Source organism: Micropterus salmoides, unplaced genomic scaffold, assembly GCF_014851395.1.
Source record: "Micropterus salmoides isolate LMB-PRFRI ecotype aquatic unplaced genomic scaffold, ASM1485139v1 Ms_hic_scaffold_1, whole genome shotgun sequence".
NCBI lineage: Eukaryota > Metazoa > Chordata > Actinopteri > Centrarchiformes > Centrarchidae > Micropterus > Micropterus salmoides.
The window spans coordinates 51,481,085-51,497,727 of record NW_024040040.1 but is presented as its reverse complement, the minus strand read 5'-3'; the positions used below and the strand labels follow the sequence as shown (position 1 = coordinate 51,497,727).

The 16,643-nt window shown below is 42.4% G+C and overlaps 1 protein-coding gene across 1 annotated transcript in view; it reads right to left on the bottom strand.

Annotated features, from left to right (window-relative positions):
- LOC119893724 (NLR family CARD domain-containing protein 3-like) overlaps positions 1-16,643 on the bottom strand; it is a 30,497-nt gene continuing 13,854 nt past the window's right edge. The window contains 8 exon segments of the mRNA XM_038706086.1: positions 1-1,103; positions 4,188-4,361; positions 5,286-5,459; positions 7,320-7,493; positions 12,161-12,334; positions 14,282-15,518; positions 15,521-16,132; positions 16,291-16,526. Coding sequence (XP_038562014.1) covers positions 938-1,103; positions 4,188-4,361; positions 5,286-5,459; positions 7,320-7,493; positions 12,161-12,334; positions 14,282-15,518; positions 15,521-16,132; positions 16,291-16,526 — 2,947 coding nt within the window. The 3' untranslated portion in view covers positions 1-937.

The window sequence follows — 16,643 nt, the reverse complement described above, 5'->3', positions numbered from 1 at the left end:
CCAGCTACATTGAGGGGTACTATCTCTGGAATGGAAAACGGAGGACAGCCAAACTGAGTCAAGTTGAGTCGAGGCGAGTTGAGCTGGTACTGGTAATGGAAAAATGCCATTACAGGCAGGGGCTCCAAACTGGAGCCCATTGTGCTGGTATGGCTTTGATAGGGGGTCAAGACAGAGACTCTGACCAGCGGCAACAGCGTGAGTGACAACAACGTGTATTTACAAACAAAATCACATTATGTGTATGTGTTGTATGTGTATAATAATGCTGTAAACAAACAATGTGTATTTTGTACTTTTCTGCTGACTTAGAGGGGAGATACACTGTGGAGTTCCTGGTGTGTGTGTGTGCGCGTGCGCATGTCCTAGGGGCGCACACTGCACATTAGAAGACGGTTACTGATTTCATCCATAAAGTATTAATTCTGAGTTTCTGTACAAACGGTTGGGCAAATTGTATTTTTGTTTGGATGTATTTTATGTTTTCTGGTAAATTTACGTATTTTACCTTGACTTTATGAACTTGTGCATTGTGTGGCTAAGTGAATGTATATGTTTTTTATTTTCTCTAATTAGAAAACGCCACTACTGTTGTCTAGATTTTGGAGTGTATAGACCGGCCTGTTTTCTAGACTTTGATGTTTTTTAGACTTGTTGTTTGTTGTCTACCAGAGTGTATGGTTTTTGGGTAATATAGTGTACTGTTAAATCAAATAGTTATGATCAGATGCAATAAGTAAATGACAAGTGATTAAGTGAGTAATTCCCGTGTTTTGTATAACCTCCAACTGCCTCAAAATCCTCGATTTTACAGTCCAGTCAGGGAATAAAAACCCATAAAATTTATTGTGTGTTTGACCTCTTCATTCCTGGCCTGGCCACACATTTTGGTGTCAGAAGTGGGATTGGGAATGTTAAATGTTGAGGTTTTAGTTGGTTAGGGATAGTATGTAGACAACATTAGTGGTGAATAAAGATCCAGATCTGGTACCAGAGGCAGAGACGACCGTCGTGGGAGGTTCCTGGAGCAACGTCTGAGGCTTCGGAGGAGAGGGGTTCTGCTTCGGACTAAGGAGGAGACCGCCGATGTTGGAGCGTTTAGACTGTTGGACGGAAGAGAATTGTATAGAGTGGTGACTGTTATTTTGCTGCAATAAAGACACTGTAAGAGACATTTCAGGATGTCTGATGAGGACGAGGGGGCAGCAGCTGCTCCCTGGGCCGGCACCAGGCGTGATGGAGACAACCCAGCTGCTTTTTACACGAAGATGGATGTAACCCTTTGGTGGCGCTGCAGTCACAGATTTTGGACCCGAGTAAAAAACATGATACAGTAATGTCCAACAGTCCCCTAATGCTGTATGACGCACAGTTAGCACTCAGAGACCAGTTCATTGAGGGGGTGAGTGACTCCACCCTTCACTGCGAGTTGAGCAGACTAATTAGAGAGAAGCCAAGCCAGACTTTAACCTGTTTGATGTAAGGGAAGAGGCCATAATGTGGACTCTTGAGGACTGTCCCCACAATTATAATGTTGCAAGAAACCAAAACCTAGTCAGTGATGAAGTTTCAGAAAAAGCTAATTTGACCGATAGCATACAGGCTGACTTGACAGTGATTCTGCAAGAAGTAGTGAAGATAATTACACAGCAAGGTAGACCTATTGGCGAACTAACCAATGCAGTCAGATAACTCACTATACAAAATGCCCGCTCAGACGGGGGTAGTAAGGCTGCTAGGCCTAAAATTCAACCTAAGTGAAGGGGAGGGACATATGGCTAGACAGTGCACTACATCACGCAAGCCAGGAAGTCAGTCTCCTGCCATGCCTAGGCTTCCGGTGCTACTGGAATTGATTAATATAAGATTAAACATACTAAAACTGCATGCAGACAACTATAGCTGGGTCTTATTAGCTGGAAAACACTGTAGGCCCATAGCATAAAGCCTTACATAGTCCAAGTTTAAATTTTATACCAATCCCATGAAAAAATTCTAAGGGTATGTCTTAGCGTATTTTTTCTAAAACAGCACCGCCCCTTAGCGGCAAGTGGCTGCTGCTGCATCGCTCCGTATTAGCCGGTAGCTTGACGCAGATGTGTTTTTTTGCTGGTAGATTATGAACCTCCTACTTAAAGCTGGATATCGTTATTTTCAGAATTTTTTCATTGCCATTATTACTTGCAATTGGCTCGGCCTACCCACGAAATAATAGGGGCTGGCCCTTCCTCCTCTCGTTGGCTATTGTAGACTGAAGGGGACATGTGAGCTCCTATTGGGTCGCATTTGGTGTCACTCGAAAGGTTAAGAGTTCAGCAGCTAATTTGAATACAAGAGATCGTAGTTCATTCAAATCAGAGTTATTACGGTTATGACGACATACAAGCCACGTCTGCCAGCAAATATGAAACGATGCCGCCGCAGTCCCTGGGGATTTATTGATGGAATAATGTGTTTTGGACTAAATGTTTACTGGATTGGATCATCTGGACCTTTGACAACATAACATAAAACCATTTTTGTTGGAATATAATCCATCAGTGGATTACAATGAGGCTTCACAGGTGAGTTGCGTCACTTTTTATTGTACTGGTTGGTCTGACAGAGGCGTTGATTATACCCGCTGTGGTGATTAGAACTACAGCAGCATGAAGCTTTAGCTTCTTGCAATATAGTGGGCGGTCACAGAAAAGTTCAGGAGTTACCTACTTGGGTCCAAGTTTACCATCATCACAGATAACCCCGTGTCACCTCTCTACTGCTAACTTAGGGGCTATTCAGCAGCGATGGGTCGTGCAACTGGCTGTATCTGACCCTCTTGTATGGTGTGATTGAGGACACCACACTTCACTACAGGGTATTCCCCCAACTACCTGCTGTTCGGCGTTCATCCAAACCTCCCCACTGACGCAATCTTAATGCACACGCCACATGTACACCAGGAGTGCCTTCAGGATGCACACGCCAGAGCAAGGAGTGTGTGGAGTGGAAGGCGGTGGAAAGAGTAGCACTACAGATGGAGAAGGTTTACTGTCCGCCATTCGACGTGGGACAATTGGTGTACCTCCGCCATCGTTCACCAGGGAGGGATAAGAACCAGGATGCCTGGGCAGCTGCAGTGTATAAAGTTGTTGAGGTGCAGGGGACCATATACAGTGGTGCCACTGGAGGGAGGGCCGATGAAGAGAGTGCATAGGTCTAACACAGTTGGTGAATGAAGTGGTTAAGCCTACATATAAAGGGAAACCTGTGTGTCACGCATAAAGCTCAACAGGACTCTGTGATCCACCCATATTTACTCTCTTCCCACATATCTCAAAGAATATTGTTTCCTGAATAAATGAGTGAAAGCCAAGATCAATTTCACCACAACATGTGGTTTAATAAATTCACAGGGGGCAATGCTGAAAAATGACAACAACAAAACGAAAACAGTTAATTACTGTAAAATGACATTTCTATCCAGACAAGTGATTTTTTGTGCTTGGACAACTAAAAAGTAAATTTACTTGTCCAAAGGACAAGTGCCTAAAATAATTGATGTTGAGCCCTCAATGACAAAATGCTGCTACTTCAATAAAGACGTAGTGACTTCACCTCTTAAACTCTGCAGCTCCACCAGTGGCTCCATCTATACAAACTCATGTTGTGCAGCCAAATACAAATAAAACCCACAGAAACTGATTTAAGATTCGACTCAAGATCCCGAAGTTTCCAAAGATGCCAAATATGTCAGGATGAATTTTGCGGAAATGGGTTAGAAAAGGATGAACAGCAGCCATAAAAATCATTGTATTTTGTGTTTGATTATTTCATACCCTCATAAAGGTGTTGGAACAATCAGAATCTCGATATTATGTTTGTTACTGTCTCACAGAGTGTTTTTAATGAAGAGGAGAACATTTAAGGGAAGATGAAATTTAACATATACTGTACATCAGGAGTTTAAGAGGTGCAGAGTGAATTATCCAGTGTAGATTTTTCTTGTTATATTAAGGTTTTAAAGGTGGAGCTCAACATTGCTCTGCCGCAGTCAATGGACTTAACCACTGAAGAAGAAAATAGACTTTAGCATTAAGGTACTCCGTGAGAATCAGTATAATATCAGTCTAATGTCTGCAGTTTAGTGTAACCACAACTTTCACATCATATTAATCTTAGCAGAGAAGTAAAAAATGGTGTCTGACCTCAGAGTCTCCAGTCTACAGTGTGGACTCTCCAGAAATTCACACAGCAGCTTCACTCCTGAATCCTGCAGCTTGTTGAGACTCAGATCCACCTCTCTCAGAAGGGAGGGGTTGGACTTCAGAACTGAGGCCAGAGTAGCACAGCTGATCTCTGACAAACTGCAGCGCCACAATCTGAATAAAGAATAAATTATGGTGATAAAAATCAATTTAATGATCCAATCAGATGTGTTCAGGTTTTAAATGTGTAGCTCAACATTACTATGTCCTAATCAATGAGCTTTTCTCTAAAATGAGTAGAGTGACTTTGTGTTGTTGTGGATCATTACATTACATTTATTCTTTTAGCTCATGCTTTTATCCAAAGCGACTTACAATTGCTATACATGTCAGAGGTCGCACGCCACTGGAGCAACTAGGAGTTAAGTGTCTTGCTCAGGGACACAATGGTGGATGGCTCACAGTGGTGGATTGAACCTGGGTCTCTCACAACAAAGGCATGTGTCTTATCCATTGCGCCATCACCACCCCTTTCATCATAATGTCAGCCTTCTACAGACATCATCCAAATGTCAGCACAATATTCATACACCTATTCATGTCAACACAGATTAGTAAGATGCTGCTGATCTCAGGCCAGTCTGGAATTAGAGGAGGAAAAACTATATTGATCCTTCAAATAGCTGCATTTGGAAATATGTTTTGATCTGTGTGTCTGTGTGTGTGTGTTCTTGTGTGTTCTTAAGGATCAATATCAATGATCAGACATTTGTGAAAACACATTGAAATCGACAGAAACCAAACAAATATTTCTACTTCAGCAGAAAACTTGCTCAATTCATAACAAATATTAGTTCAGTTGATCTTCTGTATACAGATGTGACCATTTACCAAAAATAATAAACAATAATTTACTTTAACAACTAACAGCGTAAATCTTCTCCAGTTTCTTTAAGACACACAAGCCTTTTGTGACTGCAGACTAAATTTAGTACAAGAAACATAAATGGATGTAAGTTATGTATGAACATAACTTAAGTTCAATTGTTAATTAAACATATCAGATCTACAATAGTAACAGAGAGTCAGTGAACTGACCTCAGAGTCTCCAGTCTGCAGTGTGGACTCTCCAGAAAACCACACAGCAGCTTCACTCCTGAATCCTGCAGCTCATTTCCTCCCAGATCCAGCTCTCTCAGATGGGAGGGGTTGGACTTCAGAGCTGAGGCCAGAGAAGCACAGCTGATCTCTGACAAACTGCAGCGACTCAATCTGAATAAAGAATAAATTATGTAACTTTAGAAGACAATGTTCCTGCTTGAAATCTTTCAGTGTTTAATAATCTCTTCAGAGCTGAAAAAGGTTTAGACAGTAGTGGTTTAAAAAATGGAAACTCCAAACACATGAACCCAACAGGATGGAGGTTAAAAACTGTAAAATACAAAAAGTGAAAAAGAGCTCTCATTAATATTAATGACAACGTGCTGCTACTTCAATGAAGACGTTGTGACTTCACCTCTGAAGTCTTCCAGCTCCACCAGTGGCTCCATCTATACCGTCATGACCTGGCTCAAAGACCATGGCAAAAGTGGAAAAGACACAATGTTGATAAAATAAACACCTGGTATTAACACAAAATAATCTGAAATAACATAACATTTTAAGTAAGGGATGTGGCAGTCTGCAACATCAGTAATGTAGGTGTGGATGTGGGAAAGTGTTGTGGTGTAAAAGTAAAACAAAGCGTACCATTTGTATCCCGGAGAAGCCATTCCATGTTTCTATGGACTACCCAAGATACACAAAGATGGAGCCCCACTCAGGCCTATTATCAGCAGCATTAACTCGGTCACCTACAACATTGCCAAACACATATCTACCATCCTAGCACCCTTGGTTGCTAACACGCCTCAACACATACAAAACTCCATTGACTTTGTAAACAAGGTGACCAGATCTGTACTTGACCTCTGTCTAAACACCACCTATTTCCAGTACAATGGTGGACTCTACAGACAGAAGTATGGCTGTGCCATGGGCTCACCAGTATCCCCTATTGTGGCTAACATCTACATGGAAGAAGTGGAGAGCAAAGACCTCAATTTATTAAGAGGAAGAGCACTGAGTCACTGGTACAGGTACAGTATGTGGATGACACTTGGGTCAAAATTAAAAACCAGGAAGTGCAAGCCTTCACAGAAAACATCACAACACAAAATCCAGGAAGACCACCGATACCTACAGGGGATGAGGAGAAAAGGTCAAACAACATTGTGATTTCATACATGTCTGGAGTATCAGAGAAACTCAGGAGGATTTTCAACATACGCCACATCCTTGTGTTTTTTAAACCCAAGAATACGCTATGACAGATACTGGTGCACCCCAAAGACCACACACATAAAAACAAAAAAAGCAATCTAGTGTACGCGGTCCAATGCAGTGAGGAATGCACAGACCTGTATATTGGGGAAACTAAATCAGCTCCTCCAACAGAAAACCACAGAGGTGGGTTAATACTGCACTAGTCATGACACACACTCACCCTCAAGCCACACAGGGGCTGTAACATATACAAACTCATGTTGTGCAGCCACCCACAAATTAAAACCCACAGAAACTTATTTAAGATTCCACTCAAGATCCTAAAGTTTCCAAAGATGTCAAATATGTCAGGATGGATTTGGGGGAAATCGGAACAAAAGGATGCACAAAATATCTACAATATTTCAACTTAATGGAGTGGTGCAGGCATAAATAAAACAAAATCAATGCATCTTGTGTTTGAATGTTTCAGTCAGTAGCAACACTGTAAAGCTTCATAAAGGTGATGGTACAAACAGATTCTTGCTATTATGTGTGGTGACTGTGGCTTGGGGGTTAGAGTGGTTGTCCACTAACTGGAAGATCGGTGGTTTGATCCCCAGCTCCCCTGTGATTTTTTTTGTTGTTTTAATGTGTAGCTCAGAATTGATCTGCCACAGTCAATGAACTTAACCACTGAAGAAGAAAATAGACTTTCAGATTCTCAGTGTGGATCAGTATAATATCAGCCTCATGTCTGCAGTTTAGTATCATCACAACTTTCACATCATATTAATCTCAGCACAGCAGTAAAAAGTGGTGTCTTACCTCAGAGTCTCCAGTCTACAGTGTGGACTCTCCAGAAAACCACACAGTAGCTTCACTCCTGAACCCTGCAGCTTGTTTTCACTCAGGTCCAGCTCTCTCAGATGGTAGGGGTTGGACTTCAGAGCTGAGGCCAGAGTAGCACAGCTGATCGCTGACAAACTGCAGCCCTGCAATCTGAATAAGAAGACAATGTTCCTGCTTGAAATCATTCAGTGTTTAATAATCTGTTCAGAGCTGAAGAAGGTTTAGAATGTAGAAGTTAAGAAAATGGAAACTCTAAACACCTGAACCCAACAGGATGCAGGTTAAAAAAGAGCTGTCATTAATATTAATGACAACATGCTGCTACTTCAATAAAGAGGTAGTGACTTCACCTCTGAAACTCTGCAGGTCCACCAGTGGCTCCATCCATACAAACTCTTTTTGTGCAGCAAAACACAAATAAAACCCCACAGAATCCAATTTACGAATGGGTTCACACAAACCTTATTTACTCTGGTTGAACCGAACCCTAGAGCGTTTACCGCCTGGGTGCGGTTTGTTTGGGTTGATGTAAACACTGGACTACAACTATGGTGCGGACCAGACAACCGCTCTCCGGTCCGCCTCAAAGAGGTGGTCTTGGACCGCTGTCAAGTGAACTCTGGAGCAGTTCATTTCTGGTGTGAACCAATCACATATTACTGTACTATTAAATCTATTGTTGTTATTTATAATATTTCATGTCAGCATTCAAACAATGCAGGTGTCCTAAGGGAGGACCGAAATGTCCAGTGGAGCAGAAGGCAAATCCTTGCTTGACCTTGAATTTCAATATGAATATAAAGAACAGAAAAATTACAATCAAAACATGAAAGAGACAAAATCTCTCTCTCTCTCTGGCTAATTATTACAATATGTTATATTTCAGACTCGGTAATAGCCAGCCACGCTTCACAAGTCTGAGCTAGAGTTGTATGGTTCATACGTACTGAGGTAAGAATCAAGTCGGAAGAGGTAGATGGGTTGCGGCAGAACAGATTGGTTAGTTTCGCTGCGTTTGAGGTGATAAATGAGTGCGTCTGCGGATGGTTTGGAAATGTCAGGCCATGGTGGCGTATAGACTCGGATGGTAGTAGAGGCTGGAGGTGGTGAACTCTGAGCAGCGTGAAAAGCCAAAAATGCCAGTAGGAACATGGATTCTAGGACTCTGTCCGCATTCGGGGTCAAGTGACCCAATCTGAGTGAGAAAGAGAGTCAGCGATAGCGTTTTCGTGGCCTGGGATATGGGAGGCTCGGATGATGAATGGCGCTGTGATGAAAACCAAGGTGAGCCTCTGCATGAATTGCATTATATCTGGGCAATGGGACCGTCCTCTGTTAATTATGTCTACCACTGCACTGTATCTGAATATATTGTGATAGTTTTCTTGGACCGCTTAGACACCCAAGGAATAGTTGCCAAAAGTGTGTCGTAGATGGTAGTGGAAGGAGGGAGGGCTGAAAATTCAGGTGGCCAGTCCGCTGTGAATCAACTACCGCCGTAATTGCCGAAGACAACAGAAGAGGCAGCATCTGTGAAGAGTTGGATGATGTTGCTGGATGAAAGGAAATGTAACCGTGTTTGAGCTCCACTGCCTGCGGCGTCTAGTTTGATGTGGTCATGGAGAGATGGGACGGAAGCGGTTATGGAAAAGAAGTTGTGACGGGAAGGACCGACCTTGTGGGATGATCCGGGTGGTGTAGTTAAGTGGCTTAGTAGTGAGAGAAGACGGTGTAACGGTGGCCAGAAGGAAATTGGCAAGGAAATGTAATGGATTTTCTCGGGGGGGAAGGATGCCTGGAGTGACCCTGAGTCGAGGGTACTGCCCAGGAGCTGCAGTGATGTGTTGGGTCATTCTGTTTCCTCTGGGGAGAGAGGGACTCCGAGTTTGTGGAGTGCGGCAGTTGAGATGTTGAGGCCATAAGATGGTGGCGTAGAGGGTGGCAAAAAGGTGAGGAAGTCATCTATGACGTTAATGTGTGTTCATTAAATATTATTCAATATATGTTAATTAATTGAATTTATTTATTATTTTGGGCTGCTCTTATGTCTGAAGGTTAGACAAGCTGCAAAGTAGTAGCGCCCTTCCAGAGAACGCCGAAAAGGTGCCAGTAGTCGGGGTAAATGGGTAACACTGAGCTGGTGATATCTACCTTGGGGTGGCGATGGTGCAATGGATAAGACACATGCCTTTGGTGTGAGAGACCCGGGTTCAATCTCCTACTGTGACCCATCCACCATTGTGTCCCTGAGCAAGACACTTAACCCCTAGTTGCTCCAGAGGCGTGCGACCTCTGACATGTACAGCAATTGTATGTCGCTTTGGATAAAAGCGTCAGCTAAATGAATAAATGTAAATGGATGGCCGATGGCGTGATCGATGGTTGAGTATTGCATTGACTGAGTTGGCGGACGTGCGGGAATAGCACATGAAAATGTACGCTAAGTGTTAGATGGTACCAGAAGATGACACCGACAGAAACCCGAGCTTGTGGTGGAAAACTTGCAACAGAGGCGAACATGCCCTGGACTGCAGCCGAAGGAGTGCGGCTGTTAAAATCGTGCATGTACTCGGCGCGTGCAGGCCTTTGTTATACAGTTTATGGTGCAGGCACAGGAGGAGAAAAAGGCGTGCTCTTCTCTTTTTTTTGTTGCGTTACTTGCGTGTTTGGCTGCAAGCAAACCATTTTTATTTATTTATTTTTATTTATATTTTATCCATCTTCATCTGCTTATCCGGGGTCGGGTTGCGGGGGCAGCAGCTCCAACAGGTGTGGAGATATAATCTCTCCGCCTAGGCCTGGGTCTTCCCAAAGGCCTCCTCCCAGCTGGACATGCCTGGAACACCTCCTTAGTGAGGCGTAGTTAGTAACATCTTTTTATATTGAAATTAAGTTTCAAAAGGTTGTAGTTCCTTCATTGCTAAAATATAATGAATTCATGGAACAACAAAAGAAATAAAATAGACTAAACCAATATATTCCATTTTTTAAATACTAACTGTATATAATTTCATTAAATAAATAGTTTCAACTTTTGGATTTGTCTCTGTCCTTTTCTCCACGCATTTTAGACTATTGGCTTATTCTGAGGCACAGTATTTGAATGACACTTTGATTTGCTTTTATTATGTTTCCTTTCATCACAAGGCAGCTGACCCAGAAGAGCAGCAGACTAAAGAGCTTATTGTGGGCATCCTCACTGTGTTGGATGATGATTCAGCTTCTGCAAGTGTCGCAAACATTTGTGTTGTCATAGAAGAAGACATCATCATTCAAGATCTCCCTGACCTGCCAACAGCGTTTGCCTACCTCTTTGGACTGATCTATGCTTTAAACCTTAAAGGAACTGAGGTACGCATTTGAAACACTTCAGAGAACCAAATTCCATGCATGAATCCAGTGTGTTCAGTCGTGAGCTGGTAGCTGACTGTTGGATCCTGGATAGCTTTGAATTTCACAAATCTCTGTTGGCCGTTGTGTAATAATGTTTTAATGGTTCATATCTTTTTAATGAGATGGATCCTCCTCCACATCTTCTGATTTGCTCCCCCCCACCGTTTCTCTCTTCTTATTTTCAAATTCCCTCTCTCAACCCCTCTTCTCTAACCTTCCTCTCCCCTCTTTTTCTCCCTTAACTTTCATGATTAGAGAGGTTGCTGTCAGTCATTTTAAACGTTTCCATGGGCGCAGTAAAGTCACAGCAAACATGGTGAAGCATTTAAGCAGCAAAACAAAAAAACTGTAGTTATAAACGTGACAGGACAGAGGAAACCCTCCAGAGGAAACAGAATTAAAATTTTAGCTTCTGAAATAGTTTAGACGCTCTGATGGAGCTCATGATTGATCTGGCTGCTTTACTATTGACAGTTTCACTGTATAGACCTGGACTGTGTGTGAGACCTTTGGATGTGAAGAAGAACGCAGGGCATGAATTAACATTAGAGCCTGATCGATCCTGTTGGTGTGTCGGGAGATTTTAGTAAATCAATGAAGTTACGCTGCTGTGCCTTGTGCGCAAATGCACACAGCATCTCTTTTACCATTGGAGTAATGTGCCCCCCAAAAAACAAAAGAACAGTGAAATACTGTGCCATTGACTTTAGAACTGTTTTTTGTCAATAGCGCAATTGCTTTCTTCTGCCTCAAGAGTAATGCACCAACAATTTGCCTGACCACGCATTACATTTCAGTTCACAATCATTACATCAACACTCATTTAGCTGATGCTTTTATCCAAAGTGTCTAACAATTGCTATATATCAGATGTTGCACTCTGGAGCAACTAGGGGTTAAGTGTCTTACTCCGGGACAAATTGGTGGATGTATCACAGTGGGGAATTGAACCCGGGTCTCTCACATCATTGCGCCATCACCACCCCAACCACATAACCACACCTCATTTTAAGGCCAGTTCTCGCATGGGTGCACAGAATAGCGCAAGTGCATTTGCTATTTAAACAACGTGGGCGCTGGGCATGAAAATGACAACTGCATCAGTTGGAAAATAGCAATCACATTGGCATTGCACTTTGTACCGCTTTGCGCCAAGTGCAAGATAGGGCCCTAAGAGGTTCAGAGTGAATTATCCAATGTAGATGTTTTTTGTTATATTAAAAGGTTTTAAATGTGTAGCTCTACATTGCTCTGCCAGGTCAATGGACTAAACCACTTAAAAACAAAATAGACTTTAGCATTAAGATTATTAAATTAAGATAAGTGTGGCTCACTATTATATCAGCCTTATGTCTGTAGTTTAGTGTTACCACAACTTTCAAATCATATCAATCTCAGTACAGAAGTAAAAAATGGTTTCTGACCTCAGAGTCTCCAGTCTACAGTCTGGACTCTCCAGAAAACCACACAACAGCTTCACTACTGAATCCTGTAGCTTGTTTCCACTCAGCTGCAGCTCTCTCAGATGGGAGGGGTTGGACTTCAGAGCTGAGGCCACAGAAGCACAGCTGATCTCTGACAACCTGCAGGAACTCAATCTGAATAAAGAATAAATAGAGATAAAAATGTATTTATAATCAATCAGATGTGTTCAGGTTTTAAATGTGTAGCTCAACATTACTAAATCCTAATCAATGAGCTTTTCTCTAAAATAGGTAGAGTGACTTTGTCTTTGTGTTATTGTGGATCATTGTGATTGATCATGGAAACAACAACAACTCACGGTGGTAACTAATTTGTTTTGAGCACATTACATATAAAACGAAATATAAGACTGGACACACATTTTATTAGCTATTTGACATCATTTATCTATTTGGGTGCACAAATTAGTTAACTATCTTTGTCAATTTTGTTATTATTAAGTTCGTTTTACCCGAGTTATATTCTGTGAAATTTAATTAATTATTATTAAATTATTAATCTGGTTCCTGGGGAGCTGCTGCCAAATCATGTACTGAGAAAGTTAGCAGCACCAGTGCTACCAGTGGAAAAGTTAGTCTGGAGCCCTGGGCTTGCGGTCTTGCTGCCTACAAATGTTGCTGTTTTACCCGCAAAGTCCACTGAATCTGCCTGTGTCGCGTTACAGCTGCGATGCGGTTGCAGGAGCAAATTGCAGCCATTCTTGTCAATGCTTGTGAGTCTACCAGGCAGGGCCGCAGCGCGTCCCAGACGTGTCCCAGATGCGGCTCTCTGCTCTGCTCCACAGAAAATAGGTTGTCTATGTTTGACGGAAGCCGCGTCAAGCAGCACAGAGCAAATTGAAACAGGCAGGAAGTCAGACACAGAACAGCAAAAAGAATCCCATCAATTTTCTAAATAAAACAATCTGCGCAGATTCTTGATTGTAGAACAACAATAAACAATTAAAACAGACAAAAAAAGGAAACCATTTAACTACGTAGCTTATCTAATCATAGTAGAAGGACAAAAGCAAGCACTGATTACCAAATCAACAAAATCTTAACATGTCAGAAAAATCTGGCAGTAAAACGCTCCGATTCTGAAATGCTCCCTGTAGATATGCAGCCTGCAGACGACGAAACAAAACCGGGTCACAGAGAGCTGGAAAGAAGGTAGTAGAAGCACAAAAATGACAAATTAACAACAAGTCACTGATGCTTACAGTGGACGTTGACACCGGGCTAAGGACGGAACAAAACAATGGCATAGCCATAATGTGGCGCAAGTGGACTTTCGGAGTTAGTTATTGTGTATGTGTAATCTGCACATTGTGTCTGCTCCTTGCTGAGCCTTATGTTTACACTTGTTTGTTTACGGTCGTTTACGGTCATCCAAAGTCAAATTCCTAGTATGTGTACCCCTACCTGGCCATTAAAGCGGATTCTGATTAACTTGATAGCTATCAAATAAAACAATTTACACCTCAAGAACATGTGTGCCAAAAAACAACTTTGCAATAACTTTATTTATTGCAATAAACTAAATCTAACTTCATGTTGAATCATATCAGTTTTACCATAACATCCAACATGTAACATATTACATAGCTGTAGTTAAAACTGATTTCTTTACAGTTGGTGAGTATAATACTTATTTCATGTAAAGGCTGCACAACAGTCAAAAGCTGCTGTAATTTAATGCTGTAATATGTACATTTGCATTGTTAATACTGTTCATATATTTGTTAAATGTTTGTTTTATTATAATACAACTTATCAAATCTTTGAAAAATTTGAACAGATCTCACTCCACTGTTGCATGACGTCCAAATACGTGGACAGTTGGTTTTTGGTGTATAAAAACTACATTTTATTTTAAATTTAACATAAACCTGTTAATACTTTACTGTACATCAAAGCAACAAATATTTGGAAACCACTGTTACACTGTCCTCAAATGACTTGGGAGAACATAACCATGATATAGTAACTCAAACTGGAGTTAAAATAACTGTCCACAAATGTGGACACCATGCGTGAAAGGCTAAACTGATTTATAATCTTAGTCACAGTTTGACTTACATAGCCTTTCTGCAGTTCCTCACAGCTGGAATCAGTCTCTGTCGTCCCTGGTCTGATGTGTTGTACTTCATCAGGTCCAACTCATCCAGAACCTCCTCTGACATCTGCAGCATGTAGGCCAGAGCTGAGCAGTGGATCTCAGAGAGTTTCTTCTCTGATCTGTTCTCTGACTTCAGGAACTCTTGGATCTCCTGATGTACTGAGTGGTCGTTTATCTCCATCAGACAGTGGAAGATGTTGATGCTTCTGTCAGGAGAGATCTTATCACTGTTCGTCACCTTTAAGTTACTTATGACTCTCTGGATGATTTCTGGACTGTTGTCTGTCTGACCCAGCAGGCCTCCTAAGAGTCTTTGATTAGACTCCAAAGAGAGGCCATGAAGGAAGCGAACAAAGAGGTCAAGATGGCCATTTTTAGTTTCAAGGGATTTCATCATGGCTCCCATCAGAAAGACATCCAGGGATGGGCCAACTTCGTTTCGAAGATACTTAAAAATATTCTTGAGCAAAGACTTTGGTTTTGTATCCCTGTAGTTGTAGTCTTTTAGGAAGTCCTCCAGTACCTCTGTGTTCCTGTTGGTGTAACAGTGGAACATGTAGACTGCAGCCAGAAACTCCTGAACACTCAGATGAACAAAGCAGTAGACTGTTTTCTGGAAGATCACACTCTCTCTTTTGAAGATCTCTGTACAAACACCTGAATACACCAAGGCCTCTGCGACATCAAGACCACACTGATCCAGGTCTTCTTGGTAGAACATGATGTTTCCTTTCTCCAGATGTTCAAACGCCAGCCTCCCCAGCTTCAGAAGAACCCTCCTGTCAGCCTCCGTCAGCTCCAGTGGACTCGTCTCATGTCCCTCATCATACTTCTGCTTCTTCCTCTTTGTCTGAACCAGCAGGAAGTGTGAGTACAGGTCAGTCAGGGTCTTGGGCAGCTCTCCTCTCTGGTCTGTAGTCAACATGTGCTCCAGAACTGTAGCAGTGATCCAGCAGAAGACTGGGATTAGACACATGATGTGGAGGCTCCTGGAGGTCTTGATGTGTGAGATGATTCTGCTGGACAGCTCTTCATCACTGACTCTCCTCCTGAAGTACTCCTCCTTCTGGGCGTCAGTGAAGCCTCGTACTTCTGTTAACCTGTCAACACATGAAGGAGGGATCTGATTGGCTGCTGCAGGTCGGGAAGTTATCCAGACGAGAGCCGAGGGAAGCAGATTCCCCTTGATGAGGTTGTCAGCAGCAAGTTGACTGATGACTTCTGTGTGACATCAGACACAACCTCATTGTTGTGGAAATCCAATGAAAGTCTGCTTTCATCCAGGCCGTCAAAGATGAACAACAGTTTACAGACAGCGAGCTTCTCTGCTGGGACCTTCTGTAATGTTGGATGGAAAACATGGAGCAGCGTGAGAAGACTGTACTGCTCATATTTGATCAAGTTTAGCTCCCTGAATGAGAGCAGAACCAGCAGACTGACATCTTGGTTTTCCAAGCCCTCTGCCCAGTCCAGAGTGAACTTCTGCACTGAGAAGGTTTTTCCAACGCCAGCGACGCCGTTGGTCAGAACCACTCTGATGTGTCTCTGTTGGTCAGGTAAGGCTTTAAAGATGTCGTGGCACTTGATTGGAGTGTCATGGAGGGTCTCCATCTTTGAAGCAGTCTCAAGCTGCCTCACCTCATGTTGGGTATTAACCTCTTCACTCTGTCCCTCTGTGATGTAGAGCTCAGTGTAGATCCTGTTGAGGAGGGTTCCACTTCTTGTTTCATCACTTCCTTCAGTCACACGTTCACATCTCCTCCTCACATTGACCTTATGTGCATCTAAAACTTCCTGCAGACCACTATCTGCTGAAAGAGAAGAGAGAGACTAAACAGAGAGCAAGAATCCAGATAAATAAAAATGTTTTTGAATTCATGATAATATTCAAAAAACAAATGTCCCTGTTATTAAACAGAAATCCTGTTTTCAGACATGACGACATCATCTGACAGATGTCCACTCTTACTTTGCACAGAGCTGCTCTGACTGGCTGTCTGCAGTCCAGCTCTCTTTCTGGATCTTTCTCCACACTGGGGACAGGAGGAGTCTCCTGGTGAAGCAGACTGGTCCCAGTATGAGGTGATGCACGATCTGCAGAACCAGTGTTCACAGCTGGTAGAGACTGGATCCTTCAGGACGTCCTGACACAAAGCACAGCAGGATGGCTGCTCCTCCACAGAAACACTTATTCTGTTTTTCTTTCTGGGGAGATAGAGGGAGAATACTCAGTTTAGACATCATAGTTATTTCAATTTATATTAATAACTTTTAATAACTTTGCAGGATACACCTGTTGGGTGCTTCCTGCATCGTAATTCT